Source organism: Salminus brasiliensis, chromosome 5 (assembly GCF_030463535.1).
Source record: "Salminus brasiliensis chromosome 5, fSalBra1.hap2, whole genome shotgun sequence".
Taxonomy (NCBI): domain Eukaryota; kingdom Metazoa; phylum Chordata; class Actinopteri; order Characiformes; family Bryconidae; genus Salminus; species Salminus brasiliensis.
The window spans coordinates 20120956-20136715 of record NC_132882.1 but is presented as its reverse complement, the minus strand read 5'-3'; the positions used below and the strand labels follow the sequence as shown (position 1 = coordinate 20136715).

Here is a 15760-nt window from a genome sequence, read left to right as displayed (position 1 = left end):
CATACAGTGTATATACTGTAAAGGCTTATCTATCCTTTCGCAGCTCTGCACACAGCACCCAAACACTATAGGCATTTATACTTTTTCATACTTGAGTGTCCTCCAAAACGACAGAATGCATGAAGAAATCTCTATGGAAAAGCACCTAAATAATATAAAATGTCCATATAAAATGAAGTGCAGTGTGCACAAGCCAAGTTACAAACATTGGGAAGTGTGCGACCATGGCAATGCGCAGTTTTAATTTAATTTAAATTTAAACCTAGGTTATGAAAATGGTGCCCAAATTGACACACTGGTGATGACTCCACTCTCACTATTCCTATAGGCTGAGAATGTAGTCTCATTACTCTAATGATCCTGTACTGGTGCAAGTCAGCTAGTTTCAACCTGTCTCTTTATCTTGATTTGGTCAGGAGTCCTAAGAAAGGACTAATTGACTAGCACCTGAGTGACTCCTTTTCAGTGAGAAAACACATGAGAGGAATCTTCAAACGCTAAAGATCTGTTTGGAACCAGAAACAGTCAGGCTGATGGATGAGACCAGACTGCTGCGTTTGCTCTTACTTACCTTGAAGACTCATTACGGGCTCTGCACACTTTTGCAGCTGTATACCTAAACAACTGGACCAAAGCAGGTCCAGAGATAACGAGACAGGTTCTTTTCATTTTCCTTTGTTTATTTTCAGTCTCTGCTCCAGCTACAATCTGGTGATGTTTGATTAAAAGCTAGAAAACTTTGGCTTTCAGAGTTGTGTTTCAGTGTAGAGAACACTCTACACACAAACAGTAATTCAGTGTTAGTGTGTGAGTGTGCGGTTCACACACACACACACACACACATGTGCAGAAGGCTGAGCAGTTCCCCGCCTACAGACTGCATGCAGTATCTGAGGGCCCAGTATGGCTGAGTTGTGCAGTGAACCAGGGCACTGAATCACAGCGCAGATGGCACAGGCTCTGAATAGATGGGGCTGCAACCCCACGGTGAGCGGCTACAGCATCCCCCAGAGCAAGCGGTTCGACCTTTGATGAAAAACCCAGCCTCGGAGCTGTAATGCAACATCATTTCCACTGCCTAAACGCAGCCCAGTCAGCAGCTTTAAGAACGAATGCCCTCGTTTCACCTGCAGCTAAAACAGAGCGTTTACGAAAGTCCGCCTCCCCTGCTCCTGGAATCTTAATAAATCCAAACATGTTTAAAAGGTTTCTGCTGGGATTCCAGTATAGACCACAAATATGTGTATGTGCAGGCTGTCAGTACCAGCTACCACCCATACGGCTTACAGAATGATGTGTGGAAATGCTATTTCCTTCAAATCTAGCATCCAGGGTCCTGTGTTTTTTTAACTACACGTTGTTCCGGAGCGTTCCACATCACGGACATGCCCCAGAAGACGTGGGCTAATCCGTGCCGCACCGTTAGGCCCAGCTTTTGTCAGCCAGTGGGTCTGGAGACAGCTTAGCACAGCGCATGGTTCTGTCTGGTTGTCTAATTCCACATCTGTGAGGGCTTTATGAGCTGTTGTGCATCACTGTGAGTGGTCGAAAGTTAAGAAAGAGGGGAGAGGGAGAGGGAGGGAAAGAAAAAAAAATAAAGAGGGAAAAAAAACACTCTGGGGTATCCCACCAGAGTCCCCTGCCTCACGGAGCAGTTAAGCTAGCATGACAACACAAACACAGGCTGCAGCCATTTTGCCCGCGGATAAAGCTCAGCACTGAAGCACAGCCATAAACACACATTCCACTCACTTCTTTCACTTTCATCTTCTTTACCCCCTTCTTCCTCCCTCCTCCACTTTTTCCCATTAGATGGGCCATCAAAGATAAGCTGTCCGGCCGTGTTGACTCGCTGCGGTCAAGGTGACCCAGCCGGCCTGTTTGAGGGCTGGTGCTGAGTGTGCCGCTTCGTCCGCAATTATCTTGTTAAACAGACAACCTCACTCATAAAGGTCCTTCCTGTTGCTGGCCCAAAGGGACGTTAATTACACTGAGACGTGTGCCAGAGGGGGCTGGCATTAGCATAGCGCCTGCCTGCCCTCCTTTCTGCCCAGCTTAATGTCATGTCTCCGGGTGTTCTACTGTTTTAACTTCAAACAGTGGAAAAAACAGAGGTAATCCTGCAGGAGAACAGTACAGTTACAATAAGGGACGCTCAGGGAAAGGGAAAGGGAAACAGTAATGGCAGAAGCAGATATACCTCAAACTCTATCAACCTTTTTATAATTTAATAATAAGATGAATCAGGATCATACTATGATTAGTTTGTGATAGATTGGAATGACATAAGAAAGACCCAACTCTTAAGGCAAAATACAACATTTCTTGCTTGGCTTGTTTTAGTTCATTAGTTGTGTCAGGTGTGTTCTTACTTACCTTTAACTTGCATTCAAATAACAATATCTCCTAAATCACTAATTTCTCCCTAATTCACAACTTTAATCTAACCGTAACCTTAACCTCAATCTTACTTAATCTGTAGTCTGGTCCCAAATGACGTTCTAATCCTAATCCTAACATTGTTGAAATCGCCAGATAGCTTGTTAACAATTAAAACACTCAAGGCTCTGTGGCTCAGCAATCTACCCACCATGGCCCAGGGGTCACAAGCTCAAATCCCAAGACATGCCGCATTGTCATCAATGTCCTGAGTCGGAGAGAGCACAACTGGCTGTGCTGTCCCCAGGTGAGTAGATGGCGCTGTCTCTCCTCCTCACTCTCAAGCAATGTCAGCCAGCACAGGTGTCTGTTAGCTGGTGCGGTGGAGCTGGGTACCTGGCGCTTTTTTTCTGAGCGTGCCGGCGGCCCGGCAATACAGCATTTTGTATTTATCGGAAGAGACTTGACGTGTTAGGTCCATACCCTCCTAAAAAATTAAAACACATGATATTCTGCAGAAGGTGACCATGTCCTATCCAAATAAAGTGAAGACAAATCTTGCTACATTAACTTGAACTAAAGGTTAAAGCTTATCGTTAGGATGAAAAAAAATAAATACAAAAACAAGGCACAAACAAAATCCCCCTTCTGCTGGGTAATGTCTAGCTAAAGCTAAAAAGGCTGAATGGTCAAATTAGGTATTAAGTTCTTTGCTCAGTGGACAAGAAAATGCAACATGCTGTAGCAAATATGGCTACTATGAACTAGTAGAGGGATTCTGTCAGTTTTTATTAATAAATAGTTTTGCCTGCATTATATAACACTTTAATAAAAGTAAAAAATGAGGTTTGTTCAGACAGCGATAACATAAACTGCTGGTTGCATAACTTGTTAATATTTCAAAATTGGAATCGTACCGGCACACCTATTAAGCATGAATCTGTTGCATATCTAAAAGTAATACTTGATCATGAAACTCTGATAACCACATGAACTGCCATTACCGTTATGGTCTATGAGAGATTGGTAGCTTGGAGCAGAAGCAGTAGTCTTTAGGGCATTGGCAGTGTTGAAGTCTTACTTTGAAGAGCAAGTATGACCACTGTTTTTAAAAGCCAAAAACAAAATTACTGGAAAGGTGGCCGTTCTGCACCCAGAAAGACCTTTATAGCCTCTCTGTAAATGTAGACTCTTATATTATGTTGCAATTTATTTATTTGAAGCACCAGCACTGCATAAATATAAGCTCCTGCAATTGAGCCGTTGTCCAACCTTAGCCTGTTACTTTATGCTTGCTGCCTTCCATTAGATTTGGATCTGCTCTGGCCGGCTGAATTTACACGGCCATTTATTTCCTCATTTCACTCTGCATCCCTACGGCGCCCCAAAAATTTACACACACATCAGTTTTTATCTCCCCAAGTCCCTCGCAGGACAAACAAGACGGCTTTATATTACATTCCTTCGCAGGAAAAACAATGTGTACCCTGTACGGCCAGGTAAATCTCCAACCCGCTGCCTGAAAACAGCGATCATCAAACTTTTCATCCATTGTTTACACTGTGCTCTAGGCAAGGTGGAGGACGTGATTGAAATAAGGGGCCTGCTGAAGCACGTTTCCTCGAGATGCTGCTGGACACATGGTCCTACGCACTCTGGGTCTGCAATAAGAGACATATCAGCAAGTCAGTCAAAGGAGCCGGCACTGGCTCTTCAGCCGGATACAAGCGTATTTGATTTCAGTACTGGTCAGAAAGCTTTGATCTTACACATCCTTTGATGAAGGTCTTCCATGCTCTGTAATCCAGATAATATAGTCTTAAGGTTTTTTGGGGATACCATTTCTAAGTCCCATTATGGTGAAGAAATGTATGACTTGAAACTTCAGGGGCAGGGACCGCAGAGATGGAAAGCGTGTTTATCGCAGATCAGATGAAAAGATCAAAGAGAAGGGAAAGCTCACTGTTTTAATTTAATTTCCACCAGGCTGGGTGTGAGAGTAGCATGATTAATTTATTCTCAGAGTGAGTGGAGTGGAATGCCATAGCTATGATTTTTGAATGCCATAGCTATGATTTGGCTGAGTTTGCCCTTGTCACTTGGGATGTGCTACGTTTGTGACTGAACCGTTGCAGAAGGCTGATGCGCCACTGCAGCTGCATGCAGCAATGCTCTTATCTTAGCCTTAGGGAGTGACCTTTCACTGGAACAGTTACACCTGAACTAAAAATCTGCAGATTTCATGCAAAGCCTTTCCCACCAAAAATCCTTTTGAATATCCCGCTGGTGTGCATGGCATGCAGAATGCCAAAGGAACTGCCGCTCCATCACACAAGACTATCTGCTTCCTTAAATTCATCACCAGAGTATTTTTCATTGCCTGAATGGGTTTATTCATTTCCCTGGATTGTCTTCTTTTCTGTGAGGCACAAACGAACAGGATGTGTAATTACAGAGCCTGTACAACAATCACTTCACATAATGAGGGCTTATCTGGCCAGGCCGCGCCTGGGTTGTGTAGATCCATTTGTTACAGAATTACAGAGGTAAATCCTCTGACTGGTTAACGAAAAAATTCAAATTTTCAGGCCATGACTCCTAACCCTCAGTGCTATCGCGTCTGAAATGGAGCAGGTGTTAAGCCTTTCTCTCTTTCTTTTTTATCCCAACCCATGAATGCTGTGAACATAAGGGAAATGCCTGAGGTGATCCAAAATAATTGCACCGCGCTGCAAATTGTATTACAAATGTGTAGAGTGACAAATCTTGAGGATTGCTCAGAGAACGGGAGATTGAGGAAGGCAGCGGCAGAAGCAGGCTTCGGGAAGCCTTTATTTGATCATTCCGAGAAGCTGGCCACATCGATAATGACCCTACAACTCCACCAGATGTGCCTTCCTGCAGTCTCCCCCCTGTCTAGGGCTCTCGGGCTCTCTCATGTTGGAGATAAATGAGGCTAGAGAATGAGTGGGCAGCTAATGTACAGCTGGGGCACAAAGCTGTTGTTTGGAGAGGGCCAGGTGATAAAGACCTGCAGATATCGCAGCGGTTCCGTGCCTCATCGCTCCTCTGACAGCATACACCAGTAGTAAGACAACACACCCAGAGAACAGAATGGCTTCGGCACTAATGTCTTAGGGAACCTTCTTAGGCATGAAAGCATTAAAACGGTGATCAGGGCCTGACCCAGGGGCCTTCTTCAGAAGGTCCAATTAGGTCCAGCCTTTACTACTGCAGATTCTGGTGTCTCTACTGTCTTTCATTTTTCAGCTTTTGGTGGTGCCCATTGTACCTCCTGCCTCAGAACGTCTCCACATTGCTTACTTACAAATATTTTTAAATGCTGTTCATGCAAATGGTGTTCACTTCAGGATAAAAAGCTGGGTAATCACCTCAGGCAGGCATTTCAAATCGTATTGCTCTTACAACGGAGATATGACAGTAGCACACAAATAAACAAGGGCGCAAAATAAATTCCACAGACAACCTCGCATTGCAACAGGCCCTGTTTAGCCGTGGTTCCACATCCTCAGACCTTTATTAACAGCTCGGCATGTATTCAAAGACACGGACACCAAAGCTTCTGGGCAATGACGAGAGCTGTCTGCACATCTGATTTTCTCTGTTCCACCTGAGGGACACCCCTCAGATTACCGAACCCGCCCTGGATGCGCAGCGATGTACACTTGAGAGCAGCCTGTGAGCCGAAGATCTGCGCTCTGTACTGTGTTTACCGTTTAGCCTCTGCTCTCGTTTCTGCGAGCCCTGGGAAGCGCACTCATTTCAGAGGGGAAATTGAAAAGACTGTAAACAGGGGAAGCCTAATGCTCAAGAATCCTATTAAACTCTCCTGCTACCACTCTTGCTCCCCTCCCTCGCCTCAGATAGCAAATCTTAATTTCTCTCCAGAGACACTGATTCCCACTGCTGCAGCAAAGTTTGCCTATCTTCACAGGGCACAGGCTAGGCAGTTAAAACAGTCCCACTGTAAATAGCCTTATCAGCTAAGCACAAGTTATATCCACCATCGCCACCATTCTGCTGCTAGGATGATAGTGGAGCAACAAACTGTTACAGAGGCAATGTAGTGTGAAGGAGGCAGAAATTGTAGCTGCTTAATACACCCTTAAAATGGGTTCTTTTTTAGTAAAGGCACTGAATCTAGATAGAACCATAACAATTCAAAGAACCACCTAAATGCTTGAATGATATTGTGCCTGGTTAAATGGTACTTCTATATGATGGATGGTTCTTTATAGATGGCTCTTTGTATATGGTTCTATATAGCACCAGAAAGGGATCAACTACTGTTTTAAGTCAAAAAGCCATATATAGAAGTATATGATGCTAAAGCAAAGTGTTTTCTAATGTTTTGTCCTGTCCTGCACTGTGCCCTCTGCTATTTGTATGTTTTAAAACAAAACATCCAATAAACTGAATTTCTGTGCAACAGAAAACTACAATCTTTGTGCAACAACCAGTACATTAGTCGCATCACTTCTGAGAATGCTGTTTAAATGTAGACTTTCTGACTTTCACTCAGGTATATTTTTGGGAATATTTTGACACTACCCATATTTCCACTTAAATACAGTTTTGGATTTTTCCACTTCTGTGTAATTAGCTATTTATGCTGCATTCAATCACAGCAAGACAACCCGGGAATTTGCTAGGAACTAGGATTTTTTAAAACTCAGAGCCTTCTTCCCACCTTGAAGTGTTCTTGCAACTCCAGCTGTGTTGTGACACTCACAGTAATCTTTTTTTTGGCTGCTGTGGGTGTAAAAAAAGACCCACCTCTTCCAAGAATACTTGGACGATTAGAGTACTATGGTCACCTTATTGTCTTGTGTTTAGTAATGTCTAAAGCTTAGAGGTATCCTTTGAATTATTGGTCTATTCTAACTAGCTAAAGTTTTTCTTGGGTAAATAGCAAAGCACTTTGTAAGTCGCTCTGGATAAGAGCGTCTGCTAAATGCCGTAAATGAAAATGTAAAAAAAGCTTTAAAAGCTTGTACACTAGTGTATGGTTGGGCAGCATCTATTTTATCATAACGCCAAACTGTCTCCAAATATTACCATGGTTTACTGGTTTAGTTCTGTTACGATACCGATACATAAACTTTATCAAGTATCGGTCTATACTTGATACCAATCCGATACCACTGTAGACCTCACTATGTCGGAGAGATCTAAGGTATAAGGATTGCCTTAATAATACAAAAAGTTAGTAAAGTAATGATTGACTTTTATTTTGACATGGTCTGTATGTGATTTAAGCGATCGTCTCTTTCTGGCACTGTATTTTCTTTCATTTTGTTCCACATGATCTTATGATCATTCATTTTCTGATAGTTCTGGCTCTCGTGGCACAATATTTACAAACCATTCCATTTTTATTCATGCACAGCTCAGTCTGTATATTATTACACAATTTTCCTACATCAATATTAAGGAAATTGTTGCTGTAAGAAGTAATAGCAGCAGTTAATCTGTATTCCACCTAGTTGTGGTTAAACTTTGGCAATTAATCCATAGTTCACATGTAACCCGAACCATTCTTAGGTAGCATAAAAAAGATGCAAGATACCATCAAGTGGATGATGGTGTCACCTATTAATCCACTATTTAACTAATTTGGTTGTTGATTTTAGTTGATTAATCATCGCACCCCTATTGTGGTCTGGTACAGTCCTTGCCATGCCTAAAGACAGGTATGGAAGAGGAGAAAGAGAGAAAGTGACGTAAATGCTTATTTAAATTCACTCTCTTTCCCACAACCTGCATCCTGACCCACTCTAATGTGATAAACAGCTTGTATATGTGAATATCATGCCCTTTTAACCCAGCAAATACATTGGACAGCCAGATTTAATTAAACCCAAAGGGAATTTTTAATTATTGCACAGTTTCCATCAATGTGAAGAGAAATCTGACACGCTCATCATGAGGTGGATTGCTAGTAATATGTACTCGTCCTTCAGCAGTTTTTCGACTGTTCCAAAACAAAAGCTGTGTTTGTGTTTATGGACATGCCTGCATGTGAGTGTATGTGCACATGTATAACTTTCGACAGCAGTGTCTGTGTCTCATATGTCCCTGAACACGAGGCTTTATTTAAACAGAGCTAGCCTTTAAGCCTTTCCGGCTACTGTCTGCTATTCCCTTTAGTAGTAATTGACCTTTCAAATAATGTTGTTTTGATTTGCAGTGTTCCCCAAAGACATGATGTTTTTTCCAGTGAGCTTCCATATCTCCACTGACTGAAATCTTTTCATTGCTGAAAAGCTTATGCACTTGCTTATCCATCTCATTATCTATCCTGTGCTTGTCATATCCTCATTAGTGTTTTACCATATTCTAGTCACATCAACTGTTGTGTGATTTTACCATTCTTCTTCATAGCAACTCCCAGCTGTCTACAGTATAATGTGATTTCCCACTCTCCAGTTTGTTCTGCTTTTGCTTCTCATATCCTTTCTCATTCAGCATCATGGCACTGATCAACAAATTTATGAAAGAAAATGCCTGCTTACTAATCACTGCTGTCCATGATGATCATTAGTAACATAACATAGCTTCCTAAGGACAATGTGTGTGTGTGTGTGTGTGTGTGTGTGTGTGTGTGTGTGTGTGTGTGTGTGTGTGTGTGTTAGAGATGGAAAAAACAATCGGCTACGTATCAGTATCTGATGATTTTATGGGATCGGCCGATATGTCTCTAAATTATCTATCCTAAGAGTGCAGCTGTAGAAGCCCATAAGAGCCAGTGTTGTACTGTGTGCTATATTTAACAGTCTGGTGGGTTTTTTTTGTTGGTTTTACCATTTCTGACTCAAACTCATTTTTTTGTAGAATGTGGAAAACAAACATGTCTCATGGAGAAAGCAGAGTAAAGACATTTTAACACCACTGACCAGAAACACACTGATAGACCATCAGCCCAGTACAGCGAGTGCCAGAACACAGCAGAGTTAACAAAAACCTTTCGCCACACAAAACAGCTAACAGTACAGCAGCAAAAATCAGACAGCTCAAAGAAACCAAAGTGATAGCATTAGATTAGCAGCCATTTTTGGTTGTGTTTCCACTCCACTGTGTAGGTCTGTAAAGGGATTCACAAACTCTCACAGCGAGTAAATGTTGTTGATTCCAAACACTAAAGAACAGTTCATCTTGAGAGACAGTGCGCAGAACTTTAAAGAAACCCTGCACAATGATGCATTGCCAAGACCTTCAAGAAGATTAAGCAAATATTGGAGTGGTGGTGCACTGTTCTACTGGGCTAAAGAATGAAAGAAAGAGTTTAATACTAGTTTATTAAGAGTCAAATAGAGTTTAAGTGTTAATACTCGCCAAGGGGGGGTGTTACTAAGACCTACATTAGCAGGGTGCCGAAACATTTGTTCAAGCCCTTTTCCTTTTTTGTTAATTTGAAATTGTTAGTCATCTTTAACTGTGTGTCTTTATGTGTCATCATTAACTTTATGCCGTTTGGATATCAGTTCAGGTCCTTACTTGCTTAGCGATTCACAGACCTTTGCATGCCAATGCGCCTCTACACAGTGTTTTTTTTGTTAGTTTGTGACAGTGTATGTTAGTCAGAAAGAAATTCACTGCATGATAGAAAGTTTTTTTGATGAGCGTCTCAATGGAAATTATGATTCATTTAAAAGCTGTATTTAAATGAGAGAGTCGTGTAGCAGGGCATGTAAAATAACCTTGATGAACTAATAACATAAAACTGAGTATCAATGGCTTTGTACTAGGCATATAATAAGTTATTATACAGGGTGGGCCATTTATATGGATACATCTAAATAAAATGGGAATGGTGGTGATATTAACTTCCTGTTTGTGGCACATTAGTATATGGGAGGGGGAAAACTTTTCAAGATGGGTGGTGACCATGGTGGCCATTTTAAAGTCGGCCATTTTGGATCCAACTTTGTTTTTTTTAATGAGAAGAGGGTCATGTGACATCTCAAACTTATTGAGAATTGCACAAGAAAAACAATGGTGTGCTTGGTTTTAACGTTACATGATGTGTATTTTCCTCTTTATGCACTAAAGCTGGCAGGTTGCCTGAGTTTTTCCAGCAAGATGGTGCACCACCACATTATGGGTGTCACGTCCGAGCATTCCTAGATGAACAGTTTCCTGGAAAGTGGATTGGGCCAGCTGAATGGCCCCCAAGGTCTCCCGGTCTGACCCCCTTAGACTTTTATCTTTGGGGTCATCTGAAGGCAATTGTCTATGCTGTGAAGATACAAGATGTGCAGCACCTGAAACTACGGATACTGGAAGCCTGTGCTAGCATTTCTTCTGCGGTGTTGCTTTCAGTGTGTGAAGAGTGGGAGAAGAGGGTTGCATTGACAATCCAACACAATGGGCAGCACTTTGAACACATTTTATAAGTGGTCAGAAACTTGTAAATAACTCATGAAAGAATAAAGTTATGTTAAAACCACCATTGTTTTTCTTGTGAAATTCTCAATAAGTTTGATGTGTCACATGACCCTCTTCCCATTGAAAAAACTAAAGTTGGATCCAAAATGGCCGACTTCAAAATGGCCGCCATGGTCACCACCCATCTTGAAAAGTTTTCCCCGTCCCATATACTAATGTGCCACAAACAGGAAGTTAATATCACCAACCATTCCCATTTTATTTAGGTGTATCCATATAAATGTACTGTTATTTCATAGGCCGTAATTAGGGAGCCATTTGAAAATTATACTTAGATTCTAGTAGAGCAACAAACAGAGCTAGTGTAATTCGCTCTGGAACCATGGACGGTTTGTAGTAGCTTGGAATAAAATAGAAAAGTATGTCAACGGCATAAAAAAAATAGTGGTGTTAATAATGTAACACATCACCGTTGACAGTTCTACTTGTTTTACAACATAATGCCTGAAGGTAGTAAAACTTGCAGTTCAATGAGGTTTATTCATCTTTCAATGTTGAGAAATGTACAAATGTATTGCCTACATTTAGGCTGTGTTCACTTGACAAAATTTCATTTTTGTAGTATGTGGATGTGTGTGTGTCTGTTTAAGCACCTCACAGGCTTAGTGAGCATATGTAATAGCCCCAGAGTATGGAGATGTAAGCGGGAACTGGAGGATGACTGCTTGATTACAGCTGATGAATTATGCACAACTGGCATCTCAAGGTTGATTTGCGTGAAGTCGTACATTCCTGATAAGCTGCCCATGCCCATGTTCATTTCATCAGTGCGCTCTCTGCGGGCCTTGGAAATCTGCCGCACGGTTCCAGAATCTCCCACCTTGTGGGAAAACAAACACGAAACAACCGCACGCCAACAAAACAAACAGTGCCTGCTAATGAGGCTGAGTGACTTGCACTTTTAGCCAGCAGTATCCACTAGACGTGATCTTCAACAGTCAGAAGCCAAAGCTTTAAAAGCGGCCAGCAAACAGTGTACAGCAAGTGCAGAGAAATGCAGAGCCTGGCGTCAGCTCCCGGCCCACTCTGACAGGACGCCAGCCCCAGATCGGCCGCCACTCAAAATAGAGGCACGCGGTGTGAAATAGTTTGGGAGCAGTGTGAAATAGGCTGGTGGAATGAGAATAGGCAGCCCAGATGGATGCTGGGTAGGCTTACCACGCAGGAGATCAGAGGTGGCATGAGGCGAGGCGTGGGCGCGGAACAGCTGCCAATCAAAATCATCCTCCTCTCCCTGGCTGAACTCACACAGGCTGGGGTCGGAGTCTTCATCAAAAGTACAGCCTGCTGCTATAGGAAGGAGAGAGAGAAAAAGAGAGAGAGAGAAAGAGCATCAGTCTCCATCCAAGCAGTCCCATTGTCTTATAAAAAAAAAAAAACAACAAAAAAAAAAATCTTCAGAAAGCTCTGAAAAACTGGCTTATTTCTATGTTTTCTATGTAACGTGATCACACTTTTTATTCATGAGATCGGCTCAAGACAAACCGCTCCAGGGCCAGGATAAATCACTTGGGTTTTATTTCACCTACCTTGTTGACCATAAAATGCACATTACAACGTAAGGATGTGTGCAGAGGCCCTTTGGGGGATTTGTCTTACTGCAGGTGAGAGCAGCAGCAGGACCCCATGACAGCAGTCTAATTGAGCAGCGGTATGTCTTATTTTGGGCTATATTTCATCATGCCATCGCCTCTGATCTCATTTCTATGGCTGTAGTGGGAAAGGTGTCAGGCTGAACATCCGCACCCGGATCCCTCAGCACCTCTTCACCTAGACCAATTAATATCAGTCATTGGCGACTCAGGCTGCCCTTTACTCTAAACACACACCCAAAAATTATTCTTGTGGGATTTATCCTCTCAGTGCTATCGTCTATTCTAGGGCTGTAACAAAAAAAATGCATTATATCTATTGAATTATACTGCATCATATCTGTTTGTACTGGGGCTAGTGAGTTAGCTTGGTGCTACCATATATGTGATGTTGAATGCTCTAACTAATTTAAAATGGAAACACTGCCACATTAATGTAAGGCATATTTTTAGCCACTTCTTATTTTTGGTCTATTGAAAAACCTATTCAAATCATTATTGGATCTGGTTGTAATTTTTTGTGAATCATAACAGCTCCAAAGCTAAATTCAGAAGTTAAGATTCAAGTGAGTAAACATAAGCGAGGAAGTGCTGAGTTAACATGACTATCAGCAGCTGATTGTAGGAAGAGGTATAAGGTTACTTTTGTAAGGGATGCAGATGTGGTTTAGGTAAGGGAGAGGCTCCAGTCAAGTCAAGGACCAGCCTTGCCAGCTCAATCTGGTAGACCAGCTTAGCCCTTGACCAGCACAGTATGTTTTTGTTTGAGTTTGATGGTTTTGCTGGTCTATCAAACAGCATGACCAAGCTGGTCGACCAGCATGACCAACATCCACCAAGCTGGCTGACCAGCATGACTAAGTTGGTCGACCAGCAAGACCAAGCTGGTTGACCAGCATGACCAAAATGAATGCAACATACAATATGCTGGTCAAGAGTTGGTTACCATTAAGCCTACCAGCATAGGGTATGTTGTCGCCTGGATGATCAGCTATTTAACCACTTTGACCATCGAAGCCTTTCTGGAAATCTACATTGTGCCTAGTTTAACAGTTCTAATACTGCGTGAGGTTCACTTTGCAACAGTAAAAACAGTCCAATTAAAGCCATTTCAGGTAAAGAGCAGACTCTCTGAACTGTAGTTTTTTTTAATACAAACTTCAATATCCTCTGATAATGTGATAAATCTGCAAAATATTGTGATCCTCTCTCCTTCGCACACATTCTCACTCACACAAAACATGTCACCGGGTCTTACATTATTGTCAGAACTACAAACAAACTTTAGATCTATAGCACCCATGAGAACAGCTTTATTATTGTAATACATCAGGACCTGCTAGAGCGAGGCCGAAAGCTCATTTCGGGTCCAAATTACATATAATAGGCGGTGTGGATCTGACCCCAGGGCGCAGGCCTTACACTCCGCTGCCTCCGCGGCTCACTGCATCTGGCGCAGTGCTGCACATTAGCTCAGCCGTGTACAAGCAAGCAAGCTCTCACATGAGCATATAAACTCACATCACGTGACTTTTGCCCGAGCCAACGCACATTAGCAAAGCGGCAAAGAGGGACCATTTCAACAATGACCATCCACAATACTCATAACGTCAAGGTGACCCTTCTAGCTGACTGCCTCATTATTGCCACCTCTGGGCAAGCAGACGTTGCTTTACATCAGACACATACGGAGAAAAAGAATGGGCAACTACAACTTATCATCATCAAAAGAACCCAAAAAATGTTTTTAACAGACAAGGGTTATCACTGTAGGAAACAGTTCCAAATCAGACTGAGTTGAACACAATTTGAGGGGGTTTGAGTGCTTCAGAGCTATTCAATCAATTTCTCTGTCCATCATTTGAGCAGATAGTTAAGTTCTCTGTACTTTTACAAGATTGTATGGGTCTAATTTTAAACAGAACTTTGCATATCTGTGATTATAAACCATTAAAGCATACTCTAAATTAGATTTCACACCAGAAACAAAACACATCACACTTCTACACTGTTGTTAACCGTTTCTAATCAATGCTCGCTTTCATATATCTCACTTCACAGAGAAGTAATGAGCTTCAGTAGGGGCCTCGAGCATCTACAGCTTATAGTATAAGTGGGATTCCAGAGGTATTCGTACACTGTAAAAACAAATCTTAATTTTATGGAAAATGACTTTATCTTTTTTAAAATAACTGTATACAAAACCTGTATGCAAAAACTAAATTAGCAGATCCTTTAGTCCTGTAAAGTCCTAAAAGTTGCCAGATGAAGCATTCATAGATCACATCAATGACTGGTTGTCCTTCCTTCTACCACTTTTAATAGGTACTAGCCTCAGTGTTGTAGGCTGTAGGAGAAAGTTACCTTTTTTCTGTGTTGCTGAGGGTGAATCTGTGCTGGCTGTGTGCCAGTGTTCATTCTCATGCTACCACAGAATTATGATGTCAGTGTTTGACAGATATGTCTTTTTTTTTTTTTTTTTTTTTTTTTTTTTTTTTGCAGAACATTTAGTTTGATGGCAGAACGTTTAGTGTTGTTATTTTATTGAAACTGTTTGATAGTGATAATTCAGAAACAATCTGTAAGATAATGCTGTTTCTCTGCAGAAACTTCAATTTTGTTATGTTTTTTGCATTTTTCCAATGAATTTAAATTAGGATATTTTACTTTTTTGTGTTTTTTGTTTGGTAGCCATTTATGCCAGTCATTGGACTGTTTATTTCTTTTAAAATGTGTGTATGAATGAAATGCACTGGTTAGAAGCTTAGGGTAACAAGAGAACACTGGAGAGTTCTGTTACACCAATCAGCCATAACAATTAAGCCAGACAAATAAAGTGAATGGCACCTGTCAAGGGGTGAGGCATAGACATTACACTGCTTAAGGATCTGAGTGACTTTGCCAAGAGTCAAATGTGATAGCTAGACCACTGGATCGGAGCATCTTTAGCTCTCAAAGGGTTTTCCTGGTATGCAGTGGTCAGTACCTATTAAAAGAGGTCCAATGACAGACAATCAGTCATTGATGTGATCTGTGAAGGCTCCAAAGGTCTTGTGAAGTCCATGCCTCAATAAGTCAAAGCTGTTTTGCCAGAATGAGTGGAACCTACACAATATTAGGCAGGTGGTTTCAATGTTATGGTTAATTGGTGATATGATATATCGTCTGGCTACAAATATTGCAGGTAACAAATATTGCAGGTTACTTTGGTCATAGCACGGGAGTGCCCCAAACAAGACTCCTCATGTTTAACAGCAGGAAAGCAAAAGCAATAGAACTGGTGAAATGAAACACAAAGCATCTTAAGAAGGTAAGAAGGG

General features: G+C 41.7%; 1 protein-coding gene across 10 annotated transcripts in view; it reads right to left on the bottom strand.

Moving 5' to 3' along the window:
* ptprub (protein tyrosine phosphatase receptor type Ub) overlaps positions 1-15760 on the bottom strand; it is a 236546-nt gene that overhangs the window by 141592 nt on the left and 79194 nt on the right. For 7 of the 10 annotated variants that reach the window (XM_072679783.1, XM_072679782.1, XM_072679785.1 and 4 more), the window contains one exon: positions 12007-12138. In XM_072679783.1, coding sequence (XP_072535884.1) covers positions 12007-12138 — 132 coding nt within the window. The remainder of the gene's footprint in view (positions 1-12006; positions 12139-15760) is intronic. The other 3 variants (XM_072679789.1, XM_072679790.1, XM_072679791.1) reach the window with 1 other exon arrangement.